At 44.4% G+C, this 20,966-nt stretch overlaps 1 protein-coding gene across 1 annotated transcript in view; it reads right to left on the bottom strand.

The window, feature by feature from the left end:
- Positions 1-20,966, bottom strand: part of T265_00837 (hypothetical protein) — a gene marked incomplete at both ends in the record, with an annotated part of 68,894 nt that overhangs the window by 38,016 nt on the left and 9,912 nt on the right. Inside the window, 3 exons of the mRNA XM_009164709.1 lie at positions 975-1,202; positions 10,162-10,442; positions 16,053-16,599. Coding sequence (XP_009162973.1) covers positions 975-1,202; positions 10,162-10,442; positions 16,053-16,599 — 1,056 coding nt within the window. The remainder of the gene's footprint in view (positions 1-974; positions 1,203-10,161; positions 10,443-16,052; positions 16,600-20,966) is intronic.

The following is a 20,966-nucleotide window of genomic DNA, read 5'->3' as shown; positions in this document are numbered from 1 at the left end:
CATCCAACCATAGGAAGTGGGTTATTTAACAGACAAATGTAAGCAACCAAATTGGGGCACATGGCGAAGGTGTTTGAAGCGACGGCTATCCTAACTGAACTCATTAGAGTTGACCATTTTTTGGGAGGCGTTCATGGAAGGACGTATTTATAATTTAATACAACCATTCAACTGTAACACCCATTCGGTGCTTGGCTGTCATGAAAGGAAGTACGATGGCTGGGATACTGCTATGTTGCTCAAACCTAAACAGAAGTAGTCGAGATGCCGAGGTTGGGTTCGAACCACGAACCAATAGGTCCGTGTCATGGCCAGAGCTGTTAAGAGCTCAGAACCATTCGGTGGAGCGGCGGAGAGTTAAGCTGGCCAAAAGCGTGCTAAAGCCCGGGCACATTGCAGTAAGAAAGGATTGACGTTTCACACAGCACATTGTGGGTCGCTGGTGTGAGGTGGACAAAAGACAGTTTGAGTGCGAAAAGCGAGGCTGAGTTGGATCAGCTATCCTCATCGCAATTCCTACACATGATTCAGAAGCTTCCGGAAAACACAACTGAACATATGGTGAATTACTCCCCATTGGTTCGCCGCTTGCGTTGAAAGCCATAGGAATATATTTCGTGCAGTGAAGATGGAACTGAAAACAAGATATCGGATAATCAAAGCTAGCTGGAGAAGTATATGAAGCTTAGCTGTGAGATTTTACGTCACTGCTCCTTATCCCTACATTGCTAGAACGAGGACGAGCCAATATAGTGGGCACAGGTCATAATAACTCCATTCACAAACAAAACAGCGAAATTCTAATGGGTCTGAAGAATCGCGACCAACCATCGCCGACGCTAAAGGATGAAGCGCGCAGACGTACGGAAGCATAGAAACCGACCGCAGATGCCGATTTACAAGTAAACACAGACGTGAATGCAAGGATAAACCGCTCTCGTGTCTAACGAGGTCGCTGTGTAGACTGAACTAACCTGCCACGTGAATGCGTCCCCACGCTGTTTCTCGGCCTCCAGTTCACGTAGACTGCGTGTGAAAGCATTTCGCCAGAACAAGAGCATTCGAGGGAGGTGCGGTTTAACCAGATCCGGTCCTAGTGTCATATAAGCGGCCAACATCATCCATCCAGCTTGTGTCCTGGGAAGAGTCAAGCGACTGTTCTGGTTGGCAGCGCGAAGGAGTTCCTCAGCAAGAGAAAATACCTACAATGTCATAGACGAGATACATACTTCAATAGATACAAGAAATACGCTTTGCCCTTTGCCCAATTCAGTAACTGCACTGTGGAAAGTCCCGAAAAAAACATCCTCATTGATGGTTAACTTTCGTTCCCATGAAATACATTTTACGCTCTCTCAAATCAGTCTCATTCGGTAAGTTGTCGGTCTGAATTGTGTAATTAAATGCGGTGAATTGTATGGCATTTAATCAACATTTAGTCGTCGACAATAGAGCTGATTCTTAACACTGGGCCTTATTGTGCACTCCACGACCCTCTACCGTAAACGGTTTTTGCCGAAACCGCATCTAATTAGATTAAAAAAACACGAAAAAACACTGTGTATGGAAAGATGTAGAAATGAAGTGGCTCAGCTTGGCCAGTGACCTAAGACCACTCTGCGTGGAAATCGTATTTCCCATGATTTCCTTTCCCGGCTTTCCTGATAGGGCTAGACAAATAAGTTTAATCTGCCACTTTTACGGCTTCCCATAATAATCAATAACCTATCAGACAAGACAAGCTTGATATTTGAATCACATCGGCCACAGGTGATACGAACTTCGAGGCTGAGGGATGGTCAACTAATCACAGCTGAATAATAGTGCCCACAGTCCTACCCGGAAGAGTTGAGGTTCTAACCTCCCCCACCTCGATTCGTAAAGATCGTACTACTGATGTCATAAAACATCGATGCAACAGCTGTACAGTGCTGCGCACTTCTTCAGCATAGGTTGACGCCAGGAGAATGGAAACCATAATGGGTATAATGATAATGGGTCTGGACTCAGGTGGATGTCCCGAGCCCGACATCCTCGTGAACCCGATTCGGCCATCAGAACACGTGGTGTCGTAAAATTACGCCGATAAGGCATTAAGGCAACCTTCGGTAGAATGGTGCAAACGCTTGATGAGATATACCATTAAGAAACACAAAAACAACTGTTCTTGGTTCAGGATGTCGCCTATTTGGCGATTTGATCTAAAACGAAGCAAGAATCGCACAAAGCAAAGAAAAGCATAGTTTTTGACTACCACAAAAAATTGTAAAAGGCAGACAAATGGGGCCCGTAAAATATATGAAGAGACTGCGGGTGGTGAACCTGATTCTTAATCAGGTCACTGCAAAATCTCCATGGATTAAGAGGCTCAACCACGGCAGCTAAGCGAAAACTTTGGGTGACAGGAAATTACACAAGTCGTTCTTCAAGTTGGCTAAACCGCTGACAACCACTGATCCCTTAGATTCGGGAAGATGTATCTTTTCCATCATTCCACTATATTCCGATTTCGGTATTTTTAACTATACAAACCACCTACGCTTCCGCAATCTTTCGGATGCTTTGTTTTACCACATCCACATGCGACATCCTTAGCGTTTTAGTGGGGACAAACAGTTTCATGGACGAGTCTTGGATAAGATTACTCCGCCAAAGTGTTAACGCTAGGATTCTGTAATTATTGATTAGATGGTGAATTTTCGTTCAGTCGAACGGAAGTTGCAGCGGGTAATGTGGCAGAGCTTCGTCATCGCTTTTCGAGCGATTTAAATTAAGTCCCTCTGGTCCGATTCCCGCGTTTGCTTTGAGTGCTTTAAGTGCCTGGAATGCTGTTTTGCTTTCAGATTTGCAACCTCATAAAAGAAAGGTGGCTTTAGAATAGTCTTCCGGAGCCAGAGAAAGACTTTGAATGAGCCAGATGGTATCACACTACCCCCCTAATATCTTGACAGAACACCCTACTCATAATATTGCTGAGAACTCTCCCATAACCCACTGCCGCTTCCTGCCTTCTTGGGGTTTATTAGGCAGGCGCAGTTCTCCAGTTTCCGCCATTCTTATGCTCTGCTTGAATACCGAATTGTACGTAACCGGCTTCCTTTGTCTAGGCTTGGGTAACCTGGCAGTGCTTGCTTCCTTCGGGTGGCATGGCGGCTAGGCACCGAAAGGGTGTCACAGCTGAGCTATTTATTTTGCTCGACAAAATACACTGATTTGTTAATTGCAATGTGTTGACGAGAGCCCCCAATTATCCTGTGGGGCCAATGTATGCCGACATAAATTTTCAACATGCAACCGCGCTGCTTTTCTTATGCCGAGGTGCTCACTTTCATCCTCCCGAAACAAACCATTTGAGCGCAATCACCACTCGACAATGCCATGGTACAAGTCATCATTAGGCTCTTCACCTGATGTTCCTGTGTGGGCATCAGCATAATTTGAGCGCAATCACCACTCGACAATGCCATGGTACAAGTCATCATTAGGCTCTTCACCTGATGTTCCTGTGTGGGCGCACATCAGCATATGAGCCATTCGAATCGCATGTATTTTCGATACGGCTCCTTTGTGTGTCACGATAACCTACACAACGGGCTCGAAAGGATATGTGGCGCGCGAGAGTGTATGCAGTCGAACCACGACAGCTAGAGTGCACCCGGCCATCTGACGTAGACAGGCAAGCTATGCCTGTCAATGCGTAGGATGGATGAAGTTTCAAGACAGGATGAGCTTCATTGCTGTGATGGTTACGAGATGTGACTGATATCAGCGGAGTGCAAGCGGGGAGAATTATACGGCACAAAGTGTTCAGTGTATGCTGGAAAAATAGAATGCTTAGGCCATTTAATTAGAGTCATCTTGACCGTTTACATATTGAATACTACCGCTGTAGACATTTGGCATAAAATATAGAACAGTATAACGAAAAGTGATGGGCAGTTGAAGTTACTCGTGCAAGTTGTAAAAAGAGGAAGCAAATAATACCTGTTCTCTGTGATTGATCGTAATCACAGAAAACAGGACTTGTTCGCCACTTTCGCTACTTTCACTAGGCCAACGTCGTCTCCAGCTCTGAAATTTCTTTGACGTCTGTGCATCTTCGGATGATGGCGACAGTTTCTGATGAAAGCCTCCTTAAAAGATGCCTTAAAAGAGAAGTGTCACCTAAGATAGAACCAGATTTCTGGAAGGTATCACCATCTGCATGAAGTATTCCGTTGACGCTCCTACCTACTCAGAGAAACACCCGGTTTCGTCCTCAGTCAGCCAGTATTGCCGAGGGCTTTCGCCGAAACGGTGATTCCGTCTTTGTTCAGATTATCTCCCCGCTCCAAAAGTGAATTACGTGTCCCGTAAGCTCTTCATATACTTCTACATCAAAAGGCAGTGTATCCAGTCCCCATGCTTCCATCAGATGACACGACAGATACGCGCCGAAAGGGTGCTTCAGCTGAACCACTATTATTTTTATTTATTATAACACTTGAGGAATATCGTGCTGCAAAAAACATCACGAATTTTGTTCGAACTTATTTAAACACATCCTTTGTTTCCCACTTAACTGAAATACACATTATGCGATCTGCTTCCTGTTGATATCAGATGGACTTTTGGAGATATTGCCGTTCAGTAAAGTTTTTGTAACGTGAGTCAAACGACGTTGGCCGCGTTCAACCAGAAACCGACGACCACTCAGACCATACACTGGTTTGAGTGGATGGCAAACAAAATGAAGTCGAGAAGTCAGATGAGACTTTCAACCAATCACATGCTAGCTAGTGTGCTTCGCTCAGTTGGAGGTAAACTATCGAGGGTTTGTCGGCGAACCGGACTGAGATGGATAACAGAATTACAAAGTGTGAACAATTCATCAAAGAAAATACACAGCAACATCTCGAATACCGTACCCAATGAAACATGAGGCGGCGATTGTGCAGCACATTTAGAATACCATAAAGGAGGAACTCGGCTGGGATTCAGTTGAGTCTCCCGTTAAAACCAAATCGAAGTACAAATGGGTGTAGTTCACATAAATGGTTCCGTTTAGTGTTCCCTAATTGGAGGCTTATTCCAAGAGAATATTATACACTTAGTTTAAACAGTGAATCCTTTGAACAATCAAATAAGCAAACACGGAGTAAAGGCTAGCTGTCCTGCTGTGTCGAGAGTGAGAATATATTAAAAGCTTGATAAACAGATGCAACATATACTCGTTGGTATGACACAACCATACCAACCAACGAAAAACCACTATTTGCAGGGTCAGGTCAAGCCAAAGAAGAGCTATCTGTTTCCCCAAAGAACACATCGCTTAAAAACGAATCCACTCAGGAACTGTCTTATTGTTAGCTCGCACTACAGCCCGAAAAATGGAACCTCAAAAATCCGACTGTTTCGCTCGGTTTTGATGGCATTTGTTTTCGTGGGGATGAAATACAACCATCTGAAGGCACCAAGGAAAATCAGTGGCTAACTCATACTGAACATGAGGAACAGTACATTTGGACTATCCAAGCTGAATATACGACACAGAAGGAGATCGATAAGCGTTAGAAAAATGACAACAAGTGCAAAAGAAAAATATGACGTTGATAGAAATGCAGTAGTCACCGTAAGCGGCTAAACCCACCCACAATAAACTATCACCAGGTGCATTGCGCACATTTTTCTCTTGTCACACGAGAATAGTTCAGACTAAACAGGATGTTTCACGCCTAGATCACGAAATGCAGTAACACCGCGGCCACTACATTTTCTCATTCAAGAATGGGCATCGACCACAACGCTGGACAGTGCATTGCGCACTTAGGTCACATGATGGCAGGCCAATCGACTAAGGAGGGGTCTCTAAAACGCACTGCAACAGAAAAAGTGCTCCGGAGATCACAGACAGCGCACAGAAAGGTGTGAAGTTTAGTTAAGCTTTTCGTGAAAAGCAACAGGGTTTCGCACATACGTCAGAGGCACGGAGACCAATAGTATGGCAGCAGGAGTGATTTGACGACTAAGATGGTTGCCTTCTGAGGAAAGACACTATTTGCTTCCGCAGTAGTATCCTTGATACAAGTTGCGCTCCTAAGTGCAAGTAAAATTTGATCGAATACTACACACATGCAACTTGTAAAAAACCAAGGGTTCAGTAAAAGAATCCTATGTCAATGCACAGCCCCGAATGCCCGAAAAAGACCAAGTTCATATTATCGCTTTGGTCCTTCGATTTCAAAAGATGTTCTAAGCTCAGGATGAAGCATTTGTGAAATACCACCGGCTGATAAGGCCCATATTGACAGAGGCCAGCCACTGCGCTTTTGCAGCGAAGAAGTTTCATTAACTCGAAAGACGACTGTCCAACCACTTGCGAAAACTGATAGAGAAAAGTGTCCGTTTAGAGGACATGGTGTATGCCGGATTCCAAACAGAACACGAACTCCACACACAAAGCACCCAATAAGTTACCTTAAGGACTACGGATATTATGACGTGATTGCCTTATATGTAAACGGAAGGCAGTGGGAAGCTTTCGTGTTTGGAAGCAGCATAACTATGATGACTACTAATTCACGATGGATCGAAAACTCTGCGCTTCGCCCCGCTGCCATTAGGGAAGAGCTTTTGGCTTAATGTTTCAAGTAAACTACTATCCAGGAAACCTGAGAGGAAAGAACGGTTTCGTTCTTGTGGATCTACGACTCACACTTGGTCATCTATGATTATATCATTATGGAGTGTCTGAGTCCGGACTGCAACTGCTCCATCAAGCCACCCATCTGATGTTTGCACTGTGGTTAGTGGCGGATTACACGTGTGTTCACATGACAAATATTTTGAGTTGTTGTGAGGCTAGACGACTCCCGGGGAAACGGAAATCAGAACAGTCTGTGGGTCCACTAACTTGCTATTCATACCACATTGCCATTTAACCGTAATCCTCGACCGAACTATCCTGCAGTGCCAAACACCAAGGAAGTAGTTTACCTCTCCCAGTGACCGGGTGTATGTGCAGTTGTTTGTGGGCATCTCGAAAATCATTTTGGTTAACAGCGCGTATCACGCTGAAACCTGCTGCTAGGAACAACGTCATCCTTAGTCACCATTCAACAAGTCATCAGATGAACCTAAAAAGCTCCCTCTGTTCACAAATTATGTTGAAGTTCTGTATTCGATGCGTTTGATATGGTAATAAAGCCAAGAGTTTTTTCCAGACGCCTTCATTACAATTCTATGCACAACACTGAAGTTTGGCATACGTCACATCCATCCAACGCAGTCAAATAATGAATACATAATCAAATTCAATTCTACCTTTATGCGCACAGGGCTGAGAAAACGGTATGCTGTGTTAAATAAATATTACTAAGTAGGCTACCACTGAAGGGTAATGTTTTGGCACTTTGTGAGCTAATATCTGCAGGGCTGCTGCTTCCTGGCTCCTTTTTACAACTTATTTTTCTCTCAACCACGTTATGGAAAACCACATTCTCTCTTCATCGTAAGGCCTCAAAAATTTTTGACACAAAATAAAGGTGGAATCCGCGCGCACATAACTGACACTGGAATATTTTGAAACGGCGAGAGTGATTTTGTTCAGGGAACAGTAAAGTCGAACTGTCACACGAAAGTGCGTTGCTGGGCAAATCGAGTAGAGTACAGCTAAACGACGTATCTCTATTAGAAATGGCACCCCACACGATGATAGATTCTCGCAATACATTCCCAACAAAGTTCACAAACTGAAGCCGAGACGTCACGAACAGAGGTCACTCCAGCAACGACCAGAGTACGGGAGCAAGAGAGACGACGCTCAAACGTCATGCGGTCACCAGCCAATCAGGCCACTAGAAAACGGAGCAACTAATGGAACCGTGCGACCGAACAACCGATTGTGATCGAAGTTCAGCTCCAGCTAACAGCACGTATATGAACAGACATATAACACTACTCCACGCACAACCACTAATTCATCACTACGCCCCACCACGCTCTCTAACATAGTATCGATGTCACCTCAAATGGTGATGAAACGTTTACAGTCGATTTGTGCAGCTCAACGAACAAACTAGCGATTATCCGCGCTACCAGAGCTACCGACATTCTCCACAACAGCAATAGATTCTCTCTTGTGAGTTAGACTGCCTCGATTTTTTTCTTCCCACCAAGCGGAACCATCTAAACTGTCGAGATTGAACGTATCCCTATTACAAAATATCACATTCTTCCGGAAGAAGTGGTCTGCTGTACATCCAGCAGAGCGTAAACATCACGGTACTGCTGCTCAACAGTGTCAAATCACCAAGCAACTGCCAGAAAGATCTCACGACGAATCCGACATCATGAATCTATTCAATTTCGAGTGACTCGTTAGCTGGTTATAAACTTCCATAGGTTACCAGCTTGTCACTTCCAGTTCTTTTAGCTTTACATAGAAAAACTGATTAGAAAACTGTCCACCCGTGTTTGCTATCGGTTCCCAGTTTGCCACACTCTGCTCATTCCAGGGTCACGAACATCATGAAAACCGTCCACGTTAGTCGCAGATCAGGGCGGGCGATCGACTAAATCAAGAAAACACTAATATTTCAATAGTGTTTTGTAAGTTCGTTAGAGGTAAATCGATACTGGCAGTGAATTCAAACAATTCTACTAGGTCGCATGATTTAGATACGAGGGGAAAACTCAAGGGAAAACGGATGTTGCTAGTTGCACAAGGCACACTATATGTACCCATTACCTCAGAATATGAATTTTCGAACATGAGAGGGTCTGTCAAGTGTCTGCACCAAAACAGAACTGAGATGTATACCCAACTACACGTTCCTTTCCATGGTACTTTTGATGTCAGTCGAAAGGTAAGTGCCATAAAAATTTACACACACTGCAGGCTAAAACAAACCATGAAGCTAATGCGCACAGAAGGCTCGAAAACCAGTAAAGGGTAACAACTTATTCGATTAGTTCCAACAAGGACGACAGCGCGAAAAGAACTTTCGCAAGAATAAAGAAAAATGTTATGTGCGTCAAAACAGACAGGGCATAGGAAATAATAACTGCCTAGAAGATAACTGTCTAGAAGAGGTTTCCGGAATCCAGCAGTTGGAGGGGCAAGATGTCAGAAGAGCTCGAATACACAGGACTGATTGGTTTCGGAAACGGAAGGGACGGAGGATAATAAATGAAATAGACAGTCCGTTATCCCAAATCGGAGATCCCAAAAGAGATAACTTATGAGCGTTGGACTGTCGGCCTGACAACTCGTAGTAGACTCTGATCAACATAGCGAAGTGTCTTGTTTGCTTGTTCTTACCGACATTGATAAACACATTCAGAATGCAGGCACCGATTAGATCACATGTGGTAGGCAGGTGAAAAAGTAAAAAACCGTGCACCCTTTGATTCTGCTACATCGATCGGCTCATTTTTCTCCACGAAGGAATTGACCAACTACTGCTACTTCATGACAAACAAATTCGAAATTATCCGAAAAGCAACAAACGCATTGCGATCAATGAAATTTGTTTGCCCAATGATCGAAATGCTCCGATGCGGAGGTTGCAATTAGAAATTCAGTGCGAAGAGAACGAGAGGTGGAGATTTTACGGTAACTCGCAAGTGTCACACAGCCAGACGACTGTAATTACCAAACAGAAGTTTTGTAGTCACTTAGCTGTTACTCCTGGTGTTTAGATGCCATGCCACCAAAAGGAAGCATGAGGGCTGAGATACTGCAAGGTTGTCCAAGTCCAGCCAGGAGCAGTTGACATGCTGGGATTGAGTTCGAGCCACGGACCTTCCGGTCGGTAAGTTCGCGCCTTAACCACTGAGTTACTTTGAGCTCAAAGCAAAATTTCGACGAATTGGACAACATGAGACAACCTACTTTCTATAATAGTAAGCCAGTTTCACAAATGGGCATGTTAATGGGCCAAAACTTGTCTAAATATTCACAGGACAAACAAGAGAGTAATGTCTATAAATGAACGACCGACAAACAAAGTGGGACTGTACAACGATGTTCAGTTAATTACTTTCCACATAACCAGTTTGCGAACTAAGAATCAGCTACGCAAAATCAATGCAAGCTGTTCGCACTGCGGGCGGTCACACTAACGTAGGTGGAAAAGGTACAATTAATGCTGCTGTATAAGTAGCAATGATTCACTTTACCTGCTTTGCACGATTGCCTGGTAGTCCCAGGTTATCCAGGCTAGCACCCGCCAAAATTCCGGCAATGGCGGCGCTATAACCGAGGATTGCATCACCATGCGAACGTTGTGCTTGATGCAAACAATTGATACAACGATCCAGTAGGATAACCCGCTGACCTGGCAGAGCGATTGTCAGCTGGCGTAGGCAAACAGCTGCAGCAAGACGGACTGGAGCAATGGGATGTGTAAGTGCAGTACACAGAAGGTCAGCTAGATGGCAGGGCTCGTCAAGCAGCGGGGCTGTATGGAAGAAACAAAACAAACATTCAAGTGAACAAATGTTACATTAGGCAAGAAGTAAGCGAAACAATATCCTGATTCGGTTAGAGTCAAGCATCGCATTGCAGATAACCATAACCGCTTCAGCAAGTACCACCAAAAAATAAATTCTACGGTACGCTGGAAATTGTATAGCGAATTGGTAAAATTCAACTATACATGAATGCTAATAACAAAATATTCTTCTGATTGATCTTCGTTCGAATTCCTGAGAGTTGCCTCGGGGTTCTCTAGAGTTTGGCTGTTCTCTGCTTATCTTCTCTTTTGCGAAGGTTCCATTGGTTTGTCTACATCTCACCAACGCCGTCACAACCAAAAACTGCTATTGTAACCGCATAGAACAATCGACCGTCTTCAAAATGTAATGTGTTTACGCTGCACACAAGACGTATACATGATTTGTTGAGGTTAACACCGTTAAAGTGTTGACTAAACTTATTACAGAGTTTCAAAATCTCGCTGAAACCAATTTGTCATGCGAATACCGTTTTAATCCAGCGGGCAAAACACCGAAAGGGCAAAACAGCAAACATTTTACTTTGAAAAGTTGAATGATTCAAGTTGAAGTGGAGTGGAGAGAATCAAGAAGGCCGTGTCACCCTAACAGAGTCTCTCACACTATCCAACGGGGTTCCCCACTAGTCAGCCAAAGATTTGTCGTGGCTCATTAACAATACAGCGTCTTTCCTCCATGTATGCAACCCAAAACACTGACATAAGGGCACCAGTCGAATCACATATTCTAAGGGAATTAGTTAACCTCATCGCTACTGTGCAGAATGAAGGCTTGTACGAGTACCATCAATCACGTCCCATTAAGCATGCACGTCGGTTGTTTATCTTCAAACCACGAACAGCCCTCCCAATCTATTACAACCGAGAAAAGCTCGGTCGCATTGAACAGGTGGCCGTATTGTGGAGAAGGGAATAGCATAGCAGTAAGATAGCCGTACACTTACGCATGCGCAATGAAGCAATCGCTACGAAGGGTTAGTTGGGAAGATGGAGCACAACAGTAGTGGTATTTGGTTCCAACTGTTAGAAATTTATTTACGGAGGGCACGGACAATGAGATTTGAACAGCTGTGTTGGGAGACTTAGCGAAGTCACCAAAATTGCCGATATTCTAGTCAAGGGAGGATCGGGTTAGCTACACAGTGATGGTTGGGTTTTTACTGGTAAAAGATAACACTAACGCAAGTCAAAGGAGCATTTTGTGTGTTGGGAGACTTAGCGAAGTCACCAAAATTGCCGATATTCTAGTCAAGGGAGGATCGGGTTAGCTACACAGTGATGGTTGGGTTTTTACTGGTAAAAGATAACACTAACGCAAGTCAAAGATTGGGAGCATTTTGGTCGTCTGAGTCCTGCGTGTGGATGGATGAAAAGGGCTCTGCCGTACGAAGTACATGGTCTAACAATGTGGTCCAAGGAGTGCAATAAACTGGTCTACGTGGGCGATTCGATGCGTCTGTAAACCTACCGATGTCCCTCTACATTGCTGATCCGATGTGCTCATCAGACTCAGATAATACTTCGGAGACACTAAAGATCTTTGGATATCATCTGTGCGTAAAAGCCACGTTTCTGGCGCACAAAATAACAGAATAGAAAGATGCACCGCATAGTATCCTTAACAAAGGGGTCAGTAGTTCTATGGGATATTATCCAACTGCCGCAATATCGTCCACGTGTTTAACGAACACGAACGAACGCTCCGACTGCAATTCGACCACTGAGGGGCAGAATTTACAATCACACCACCCTCATCCACACTCGAGATATGTGGAATGTTCGTCTGTTCAGACGCATCATCGTCATCGACAGCATGAAATCAGTATTCAACACCGACGCTTCACTGCCGTACAACAATGATTTATTAGAAAGCTTTATTGTACAGAAAAGAATAAAGGTGGACGGGTAAGGGACTCAGTGCTAGCTTACTATAATCACTCCGACGTGCCTACACCTCCAGACATTCACTCAGGTAACGTGGATAGAAACTGGCAACAAGGATCCCACTGATATCAGTTATATCTTGCAGGGTCTCCAACCAGGCGCAGTGAGGGTCACCCGGTCTTCATTCTGGAAGGCTAGTAGCACCAACAGCACTCAAACGTTTCGTGATTTCTTTCATGCCCCACTGCCAGGTCAAGGGTTGGCTACCTTTCTACTTCTGTCACTCTGAATTGGGCCTTGAAAACAGCGCTCTCTTCGGCGAACGACGGTTAGGCATACGAAACACATGTCCCAACCAGGACAGTTTCTGGTGCCGGACACATTATTCGATGGAATTACCCGTTGCACAACTGAAAACGCGCTTTCTAATTGCCTCATTACGGATACGTCGACGCCAACCCACACGAGCTATGGTTCTGAGACAACAATTGTTGAACATCTGAAGACGTCTCAGTTCCGCTGTTCAGACGGGTTGATGGAGGCATTCATCTCGAATGTCAGGCGTCCCGGGTTCGAATTGGGGCATGGCCAAGGGATATACGCCATTGGTGAGCTCTAATGAGGGAAAAACGTGAGTTGCGAACTGGAGGAGAACTCTTCAAAGGAGAGTAGTGTGAAAGCGAAAGCTGCAGATCCCGCAACCACCTACAAGCGGCGCTTCTATAAAGGACACCTCTCATCGCAATGACAGGTACATTGTCTGAGGACGCAGTCAAAAACAGCCCATAGACTAAGAAAAGCGACAAGGTGTTGGTCGCTGGAGGGAACAGCAATGTTTCGGAACCCGTTTCAAGGTGAAGATACCGTCGACGCACCCATGTCAAAGACGCAACCCATTTTCGTTAAACTTACCTTTCCGATAACCGATTGTAAGTAGAGTAGTGACAGGGGACAGCCTGAACATTAGGATTGCAAATTAATGTTGTGACAGTTTTCTCCTGTTCTCTTAACCGTTCTGAATAGTCCCATTGAGCACCCCCACTCAATCGGATTCTGCTGCCGTTCCACATTGCGTGCAGCATGTTTGTCAGGCTTGTTTCGACATTTTCGAAAACTGCACGATGCGAATCATCCGAAGAGGATGTCCGGTTACAGTGTAGGCACCAGATTTCATGTCTGGTGTCTGGGGGAATATCGGTTGGCCTTCCAACTGCACGATGCGAATCATCCGAAGAGGATGTCCGGTTACAGTGTAGGCACCAGATTTCATGTCTGGTGTCTGGGGGGATATAGCAGTAGCCTTCCAAATTCCCTCATCAAGAGTGAGGTGAAGTGAGGTGTATTTCCAGTGGCCCAACAACAACAACATATTTATCCGGTTTATCGTGCTGATAAACCTTCTATGTAACGTCATCAAATGTAAGACGCTGCTGATAGTTGTGACAAAAGGGACTACCAATATATTATTCTGCCGTAGCTAGCTAGTGGCGCGATGCACCCTTTAGGTGACTGGGTATCCAGATCAAGTGCTGAGGCAACTGGATTCAACCCATGATACCTAAAAAGACCAACAGGGTCGAGACTGGTCCGAAATTACCTCTACTCAGCTACTGAAAGCTCACTTTCCGGTATCTGGACTTCCGGGGATGGAAAATTCAGGTTCAAGTGACATAGAGATGGATTTCGACTAAACTGCTTGTGTTCTCAAGGAAGTCGTAAAATATGCGCCACGAGGATGGTCGTAACTTGAGGCCTAGTTCCGATAAGTCCAAAGTAACGAGGAAACTACGGTTCACTATTAAAAAATACAGTGCCTGTCAAATAATAAAATCGATTCTGTCCACAATCAATCATTGTGTCGCTTCCTCCGGAAGTCTTCAATCTGCCTCTAAGAAAAATCCAGACGAAAGAAAAACAAGAATAATGAGCCGAAAATGAACAATCGCGACCAAAAATGTCAGTCAGAACGAAAATAGTCTACAACGAAACCAGCCTCCAAAACCTGTCCTTAGGGTTAAACAGACATAGTAACTTCAAACGCATCAATGGTGAATCGGGACCAGTAGATAAGAGGTAGATGATAGCAAAGCGGTGAAAATGAAGCGTTTCGTCCCAGTCGAATCTCACTGCAGAACGAGTCCGAATGGCTGTCTGGATTGGAGACACACAAGCACACTTGACACATCACTTTAAGTGCCCAAGATGAAAATCAGACTAGATATTGAACAAAAATTATCGCGAAGGTAGAATATCTGGTAACAAAAAAGCCCGAAGCAAAATGCATAGGGGAATGGGTGTGGCCCACACGTGAAACCGTAAGGAAAACTGCAGTTAGCTGGAATGTGAGGACGATTATCCGGCAAATTAATGTCCAGGAAAGGAGAGAGGACGTGCATACTGTAGAGGGCGAGTATTTCCAGCAACCTTATATTAAAAGGAAATTGATTCAGGATGTGCAAACACCCGTTTTTTACCCGTTTTTTGCCATTCAACCCGCGCTCGATGACGATCAGTTGTTATACACAAGTGCAATCTAGAAAGTTTCATAACTTCCGGTATGATTCTAAGACCGACGTATGCCCGCAAAACGCTGAAGATAACAACTAGAGTTGGTCAAAGAACATTTGGACCATAATCAGCTCGAGCAGGTGACGTGCTACAGTTCGGGACCTACAGTCCATTGCAGCATAGGTTGATACATGCACGCGTTCATACAGACTCTTTCGATCTTATGAAATTCAGGTAGGAACAGAAAAATATCTCAATGTGAAATTAAGGCTTCCAAAAGGAGCGAGGTGCCGATTCTGAGGCATGGGACTCAGAGGCGTTCTCAAATTCTTATCAGGCCAAAAGATGGAGAAAAGTAGGGAAACTACTGCATAGTTTTTCGAGCCACTGAGAAAACTAATCATCTCGCTGGGAATGCAAACAAGCTGGCTCGTTCAGTCGTAATAATTCTTATTCGCTTCGATGTCCTAAGAGGTGTGTGGCACGTACCAGGTTGGACATCCTTCGATGATGTGAATTGGTCCATCTGGGTCGAACGTTAAATACCCAACTGCACGGTCACTCGATCCTTCAAGGTTAATATGTGCTTTGATTAATTAGATGAGTGTCAGCATTACGTATTCGCGTGGTCAGCAGTCGAAACACACGCCTTGCCCTCAACGAATACGCGATGATAAGCGACAAACGCAACATGCTGAGTTTTCTCAGGTGGTCCCAATCCACACAACCGTGTAACGCAGGAGAGGGAACTCAGGGAAGTTCACGAAGCCCGAAACCAAAGCGCTCTCACGACAACACGCATCCTGGATGAGTCACGGATGAGAGATTATAGAATGCAAAGCCATACGGCGGAAACATCCTTGCCCATAGGTAAACCTCTCGAAAGAATGCTCAGTTTGTAGACAACTCAAGTTACTATCTAGAGATGGACCTCTCATAATGAACTGTTAAACATTTGTTCAAACAGTCAGGGCGACCAAATGACAATAGTCTGTCTGATCGTCATACTGGAAGGTGGCTGAAAAATGAGACTCACTCTCAGAAGAATACCATTCAACTTTTTATGAAAACCACCCTGCAGTTCATTTAGGCTTTCAGCAGGCAGGTTCGCTTGTTAAGTTCAGATAACACGCTAATAAGCTAGTGGACAAGACGAAAGCTTACCTGAGGTTGAATCCAACCAACGGACAAGTAGTGTTAGTTGGTCTAGAATACTAACGATAGCGTGCTGTTGTTGCTGCTGGCGTTGAGCTTTTGCCAAGCTCCGTCCGAATGCCCTCTTCGGAAACGTCGAGTCCGGATCGGTAGCTTTAGAAACAAAGTCAGCCCCACCGTTTTGTTCATCTTCCAGCTCCGTTAGATCTGGTCCTGTATGTTTGCCCTCCAAGTCGGTCGTTGAGTCGGTCCATGTGGTCGAACTGGAATCAATACTGATTGAGTCTTCCAGTACTTCCACACCTTGAACATTCTGCAACCGTTGACGAGCAAGGGTAGCCAATTCTCGTACAGCTACCAGCTGAACTGTCTCAGATAGCAGGCTACGGTATAGAGTACCAAGAATGTAGCCAATACAATGACGTGAGTAGATAGCCTCAGCGTGAGTGGTCGTCGCGCGCGGATTTGCCAAAAGATTAACGCAATGTGTGATGATAGCAGTGAGATTGGACTCGAACCAACGAGATCCCATTCGCGTGACAAACTCCACGTAAGCCTGTTTATGGACGTGTACAGCAGCAAAACAGAAATAAACACTTCAGTGAGAACACGAAAAACCCATTTCATGTAATGAAAGAAAACCCTCTGGTAGTACTTTGGCGTCATAGAGTGTCAGCTAGCGTGTTTATCTTCTGTAACGAAACAGTTCACACGCTCTGTGTACATGAAGGCAGTTCTCTGCATATCTGAACTGATGCTCACAGTGTTGCGAAGTTAATTCGTGAAACTTTAAATATTCCTGTCTACATTAGAAACCAGAGAAAGTAATCGGTGGGAGAAGTGTCCAGGTCATGCGGCAAAACATTCCAGAAAGCTAACAACGGATGGCTATCAACTTTCGTTTAATTTACAAGAACGGTGATATGGGCTTTGTTTTGTAATCAAAAGTAGTTATTCCGGAGAGGCTGCGTAGCCAAATACGCATTTAGAGTGCGTAGTAAATACCAAGCCTATTCTTCGAAATAAGCAGTCCACAAAATACGTGGTTAGCTCAGCTAAGGGAGAAAGCGCAGTTACTTGAAGGTTCACCCTGATTTCTGATGCACACCAAGGTGTAACAAAACGCCATGCGAACCGCTCACAGCCTACACAAATGAAACTCGATTACAGTTGAAGAGTTCTCGAATGAGATGCTCGGCTGCAGTTAATGCAAGTTAGAGTTAACCACTAAGGACTGACATCTAATCCATGCTTAGCGAAAGAGCGCTGTACGGGCTATATATATACATATATACGCATTTGAACTTCACACGAGATTCACGACATATCCACCGTGCGGATCAGCACCATTAGTGAACCCTTTTAGAACGTCGAGGCACTGGGGCCGTTCAGGTGTGTGAAGTTGAAATGCGTATGTGACTCAGCAGTATCCGTGGTAGCTTAGCCGGCAGAACGCCCGTTCAGATAACAAAACGTTGCTTGCTCAAATTCTTCCTCTGGCATTTGTGATTTCCTTCTGATTGCGTGCATCTAGTTATCCATCGGAATTCATCGAATCACATTATCTACAGGAAATGAAAGACTATCGTCAACAAAACATGACATCAACTGTTGAGATATCTATAAATTATGAAAATTAACTGTTGAGTGTGATAAAGTTACACATACATGCAAACATACACGATCAGAAGCCTCATTCAGCTAGATTGACGACAACCGAAGGTAAGCAGTTTCTGTTGCAGTATCTGGAGTGATTTATGTTCGACAAAAGGGAATTTTACATACGTGCATGTCTGAATCGCCCGCTCCTGAATAAAGTAGGTGGAGTGCTTATGAAAAATAATGACAGGCAAGAGTGAATAAAAAGGACTCGTTGTTGCACGCCTGGTGAGATCGATATTTTAGAGGATGCCAGTCACGGCTTTAAAACGCATTCCAAGCCCATGACTTCGTTTGTTGGGTTTTGTTTAATCAGCTAAATATAACGTGCTTCGGACAGCAGTGCAACGAATGTTAATGAACAACAGGACTCCTCGATGTTGTACTTTCTAAGTAGGGTATCTATCAGTGGGTCCTTCCCCTCCATGAAATAGGGGGAAACAGATATGCAATATCCGCAGATGAAAATATTCTTGGTTCCATATTTCATCATAGAAGCCTCCAGTAAAGGAATTAAGTAAGTGCGTCACTGAGCTGATCCCACGACCAAGTTAATTCGATCCCGTGGAGTGAAAATCGTACGAGTGGGTTACTGACAGTGGTCTCGCACGATTTATCCGGTGGATAAATCGTACAGGTCGCCGGTCGCCCCAACAGGTAAGCACAAAGACATCCTACATGAGTACACTTGAACAATTTCAGACTCAGGGATGAGAAAACTCGACCAAATGGATTTGCTTGGGATGTGGGATCAATGCAGATAACAACCACTGCTGTAGTGAAAAGTCATAGATCACAAACTCAACTAATAAGAGTCAGTCAAGAGACGAGCACACTAGTATTCTGTATATTCTACATATTCCACACCTCGAAGCAAACAACAGGCTATCAGTAGTGCCCGCGGTGTTTACAGTGGAATTCGGCATCTGATTCGCCATCCAGCCAGTTATATAAGTCGAGCTTTCAAACTACTGTACGAGGTTTTTGTCTCTGCACTCCAGTGCAAGAAAACAACACCTAAACGACCGTGTATCGTCTGGTACTGACTAACCGCCATCCATTACCACTAATTGCCGGTACAAGTTACACGGGACAGACGGCACAGCTAGTCGCACATTGGAAGAAGCCACTAGGAAGGGTAGTATTATGAACTGAACTAGTGTACAGCCCAAAGTGACAGACCGGTAGATAGGTGGACCTAGGTAGTACGATCATAACGCTGAGTGATAATTTACGGTTTACGCAAAGGTTTTCAGAACATGTTGAAGTAAACGGTTGAAGTAAACTGGTTGACTGCATCCACGTTAGTTTCCACTTGCCGGACGAGAAATCATACTTCACATTCCGATGGATTAGGAGTATAAATTGTAAGCGAAAAAATCAGTTGTTTGGTATGCGGGTCTACGGGTAAAATCACCTGAAGAACTATTGTGCCTAGTCAGAAAGATCATCCGTACTACATACTACGGTCAAAAGGGATTGGTGTGATAAAATACAGTAGAATATATTACCCATCAGTTTCTGCTGAGTGAACAGGATGATCAGCGAATAAGAAAAACCGTGAAACCGTTCAGCTGTAGCACTCTTCCGGTGCCTAGCTGCCATGCCACCCGAAGGAAGCACGAGGGCTGGGATACTACCAGGTTGCCCAAGCCTAGACAGGGGAAGTCGAGAGGCGGAGGTGGGGTTCGAACCACGGACCTTCCGGTCACTAAATTCGCGTTCTTACCACTTGGGCCGTCTCGCCCCAAGAAAAACCGTGAGTTTGGCAACAAATATTTTATGATACCCATTGAGTCGTTAGAAGAACTTCCGATGGAAATAGCGCATGAATATAGAGGTATCTCTCAGAAAACAGTGTATACTATTGTATGTTTCCGGATTAGCTTGTTTCCTGCTCAGATCCGAACGCATGCACAGATCCATACTAGGTGGCACAGCGTAAGCGTAAGCGGAAAAAGACCGGAAATGAGAGGATTGGACAACACTGGCAATCCTGACGGATGGCTACTAGCTCAGCGTGTCCGACTAAACAGTAGTATGCTTGACTGGACTGGTAATTCTAATATCGTTAATCACGAGAAATCGGTAAGTACGGAAAGGTTCACGCTAGGAAGATTAGTAGTTGTTCAGCTAACAGAGAACTAAAAGAGCGCGATGAGAATACACCAGTCTTTAGTTTTTTACGGCACTCATTGATGGATTTGATCACACAAACTAATTCGACCGCCATTTTTAGGAAACATTTACGGAATTTTGTGTTCAAGAATGCGAATATTTTTTTACGTCAGTGAGAACTTTTTACTAAATTCTGGCTGCAAAAAAATGCGAAGCGTATGTGGGAATTTCACTAGAAGAAAAGTGACGACAACGAAAAATACGTAAACTTACCAGTTGTTAGTCACAGATTGCCTGATGAGCGGCTTATAGTGATTGCTTGGTGTGTGTGTGTGTGTGTGTGTGTGTGTGTGTGTGTGTGTGTGGAATACATCTATTCAAACAGTTTCCGAATAGCAAGGAAATAACTCAAAATTCCTCTCAAAAGGTATGTTTATCAACCGCTGACCCCATTCAGCTGCAAAGGCCTTTCAGTGCCTAGTTGCCATGGCTGATATATTGCCGGGTTTCCTAAGCTTAGACAGCAGTGGTTGAGATGCTGGGACTGGGCTCGAACCACGGTAAGCTCGAGCCATCCGCTGACATATGGACACTAGGTACCCTGACGGCAGCTAAATTACTGCGCTCGAGAAGAGATATATGACATCCCGTTCAAAAAAAAATTGATATGGCAAAAGTCTGGCAAAAGCGATGTATTTCTTCATCGTACTGTACTGGCGTAATACTCTGGCCACAACAGTTGCCTGCACAAATCTGTCGAAAAAACTCAGGCGCTTTTTCCCAACCAGCTGCATTGGTTGTGTTGGTGGTGACGCAGAGGCACTGATGCCTATAATTCCATAATAATTGCTTCTTATGTCTACATATAAAGGCTGTTCATCCTCAGGTATATATATATATATATATATATATACCTGAGGATGAACAGCCTTTATATGTAGACATAAGAAGCAATTATTATGGAATTATAGGCATCAGTGCCTCTGCGTCACCACCAACACAACCAATGCAGCTGGTTGCGAAAAAGCGCCTGAGTTTTTTCGACAGATTTGTGCAGGCAACTGTTGTGGCCAGAGTATTACGCCAGTACAGTACGATGAAGAAATACATCGCTTTTGCCAGACTTTTGCCACATCAATTTTTTTT

This window comes from Opisthorchis viverrini (assembly GCF_000715545.1).
Source record: "Opisthorchis viverrini unplaced genomic scaffold opera_v5_8, whole genome shotgun sequence".
NCBI classification, from domain to species: domain Eukaryota; kingdom Metazoa; phylum Platyhelminthes; class Trematoda; order Opisthorchiida; family Opisthorchiidae; genus Opisthorchis; species Opisthorchis viverrini.
The sequence above is the reverse complement of the archived record's forward strand: the minus strand, read 5'-3'. Positions and strand labels throughout refer to the sequence as shown.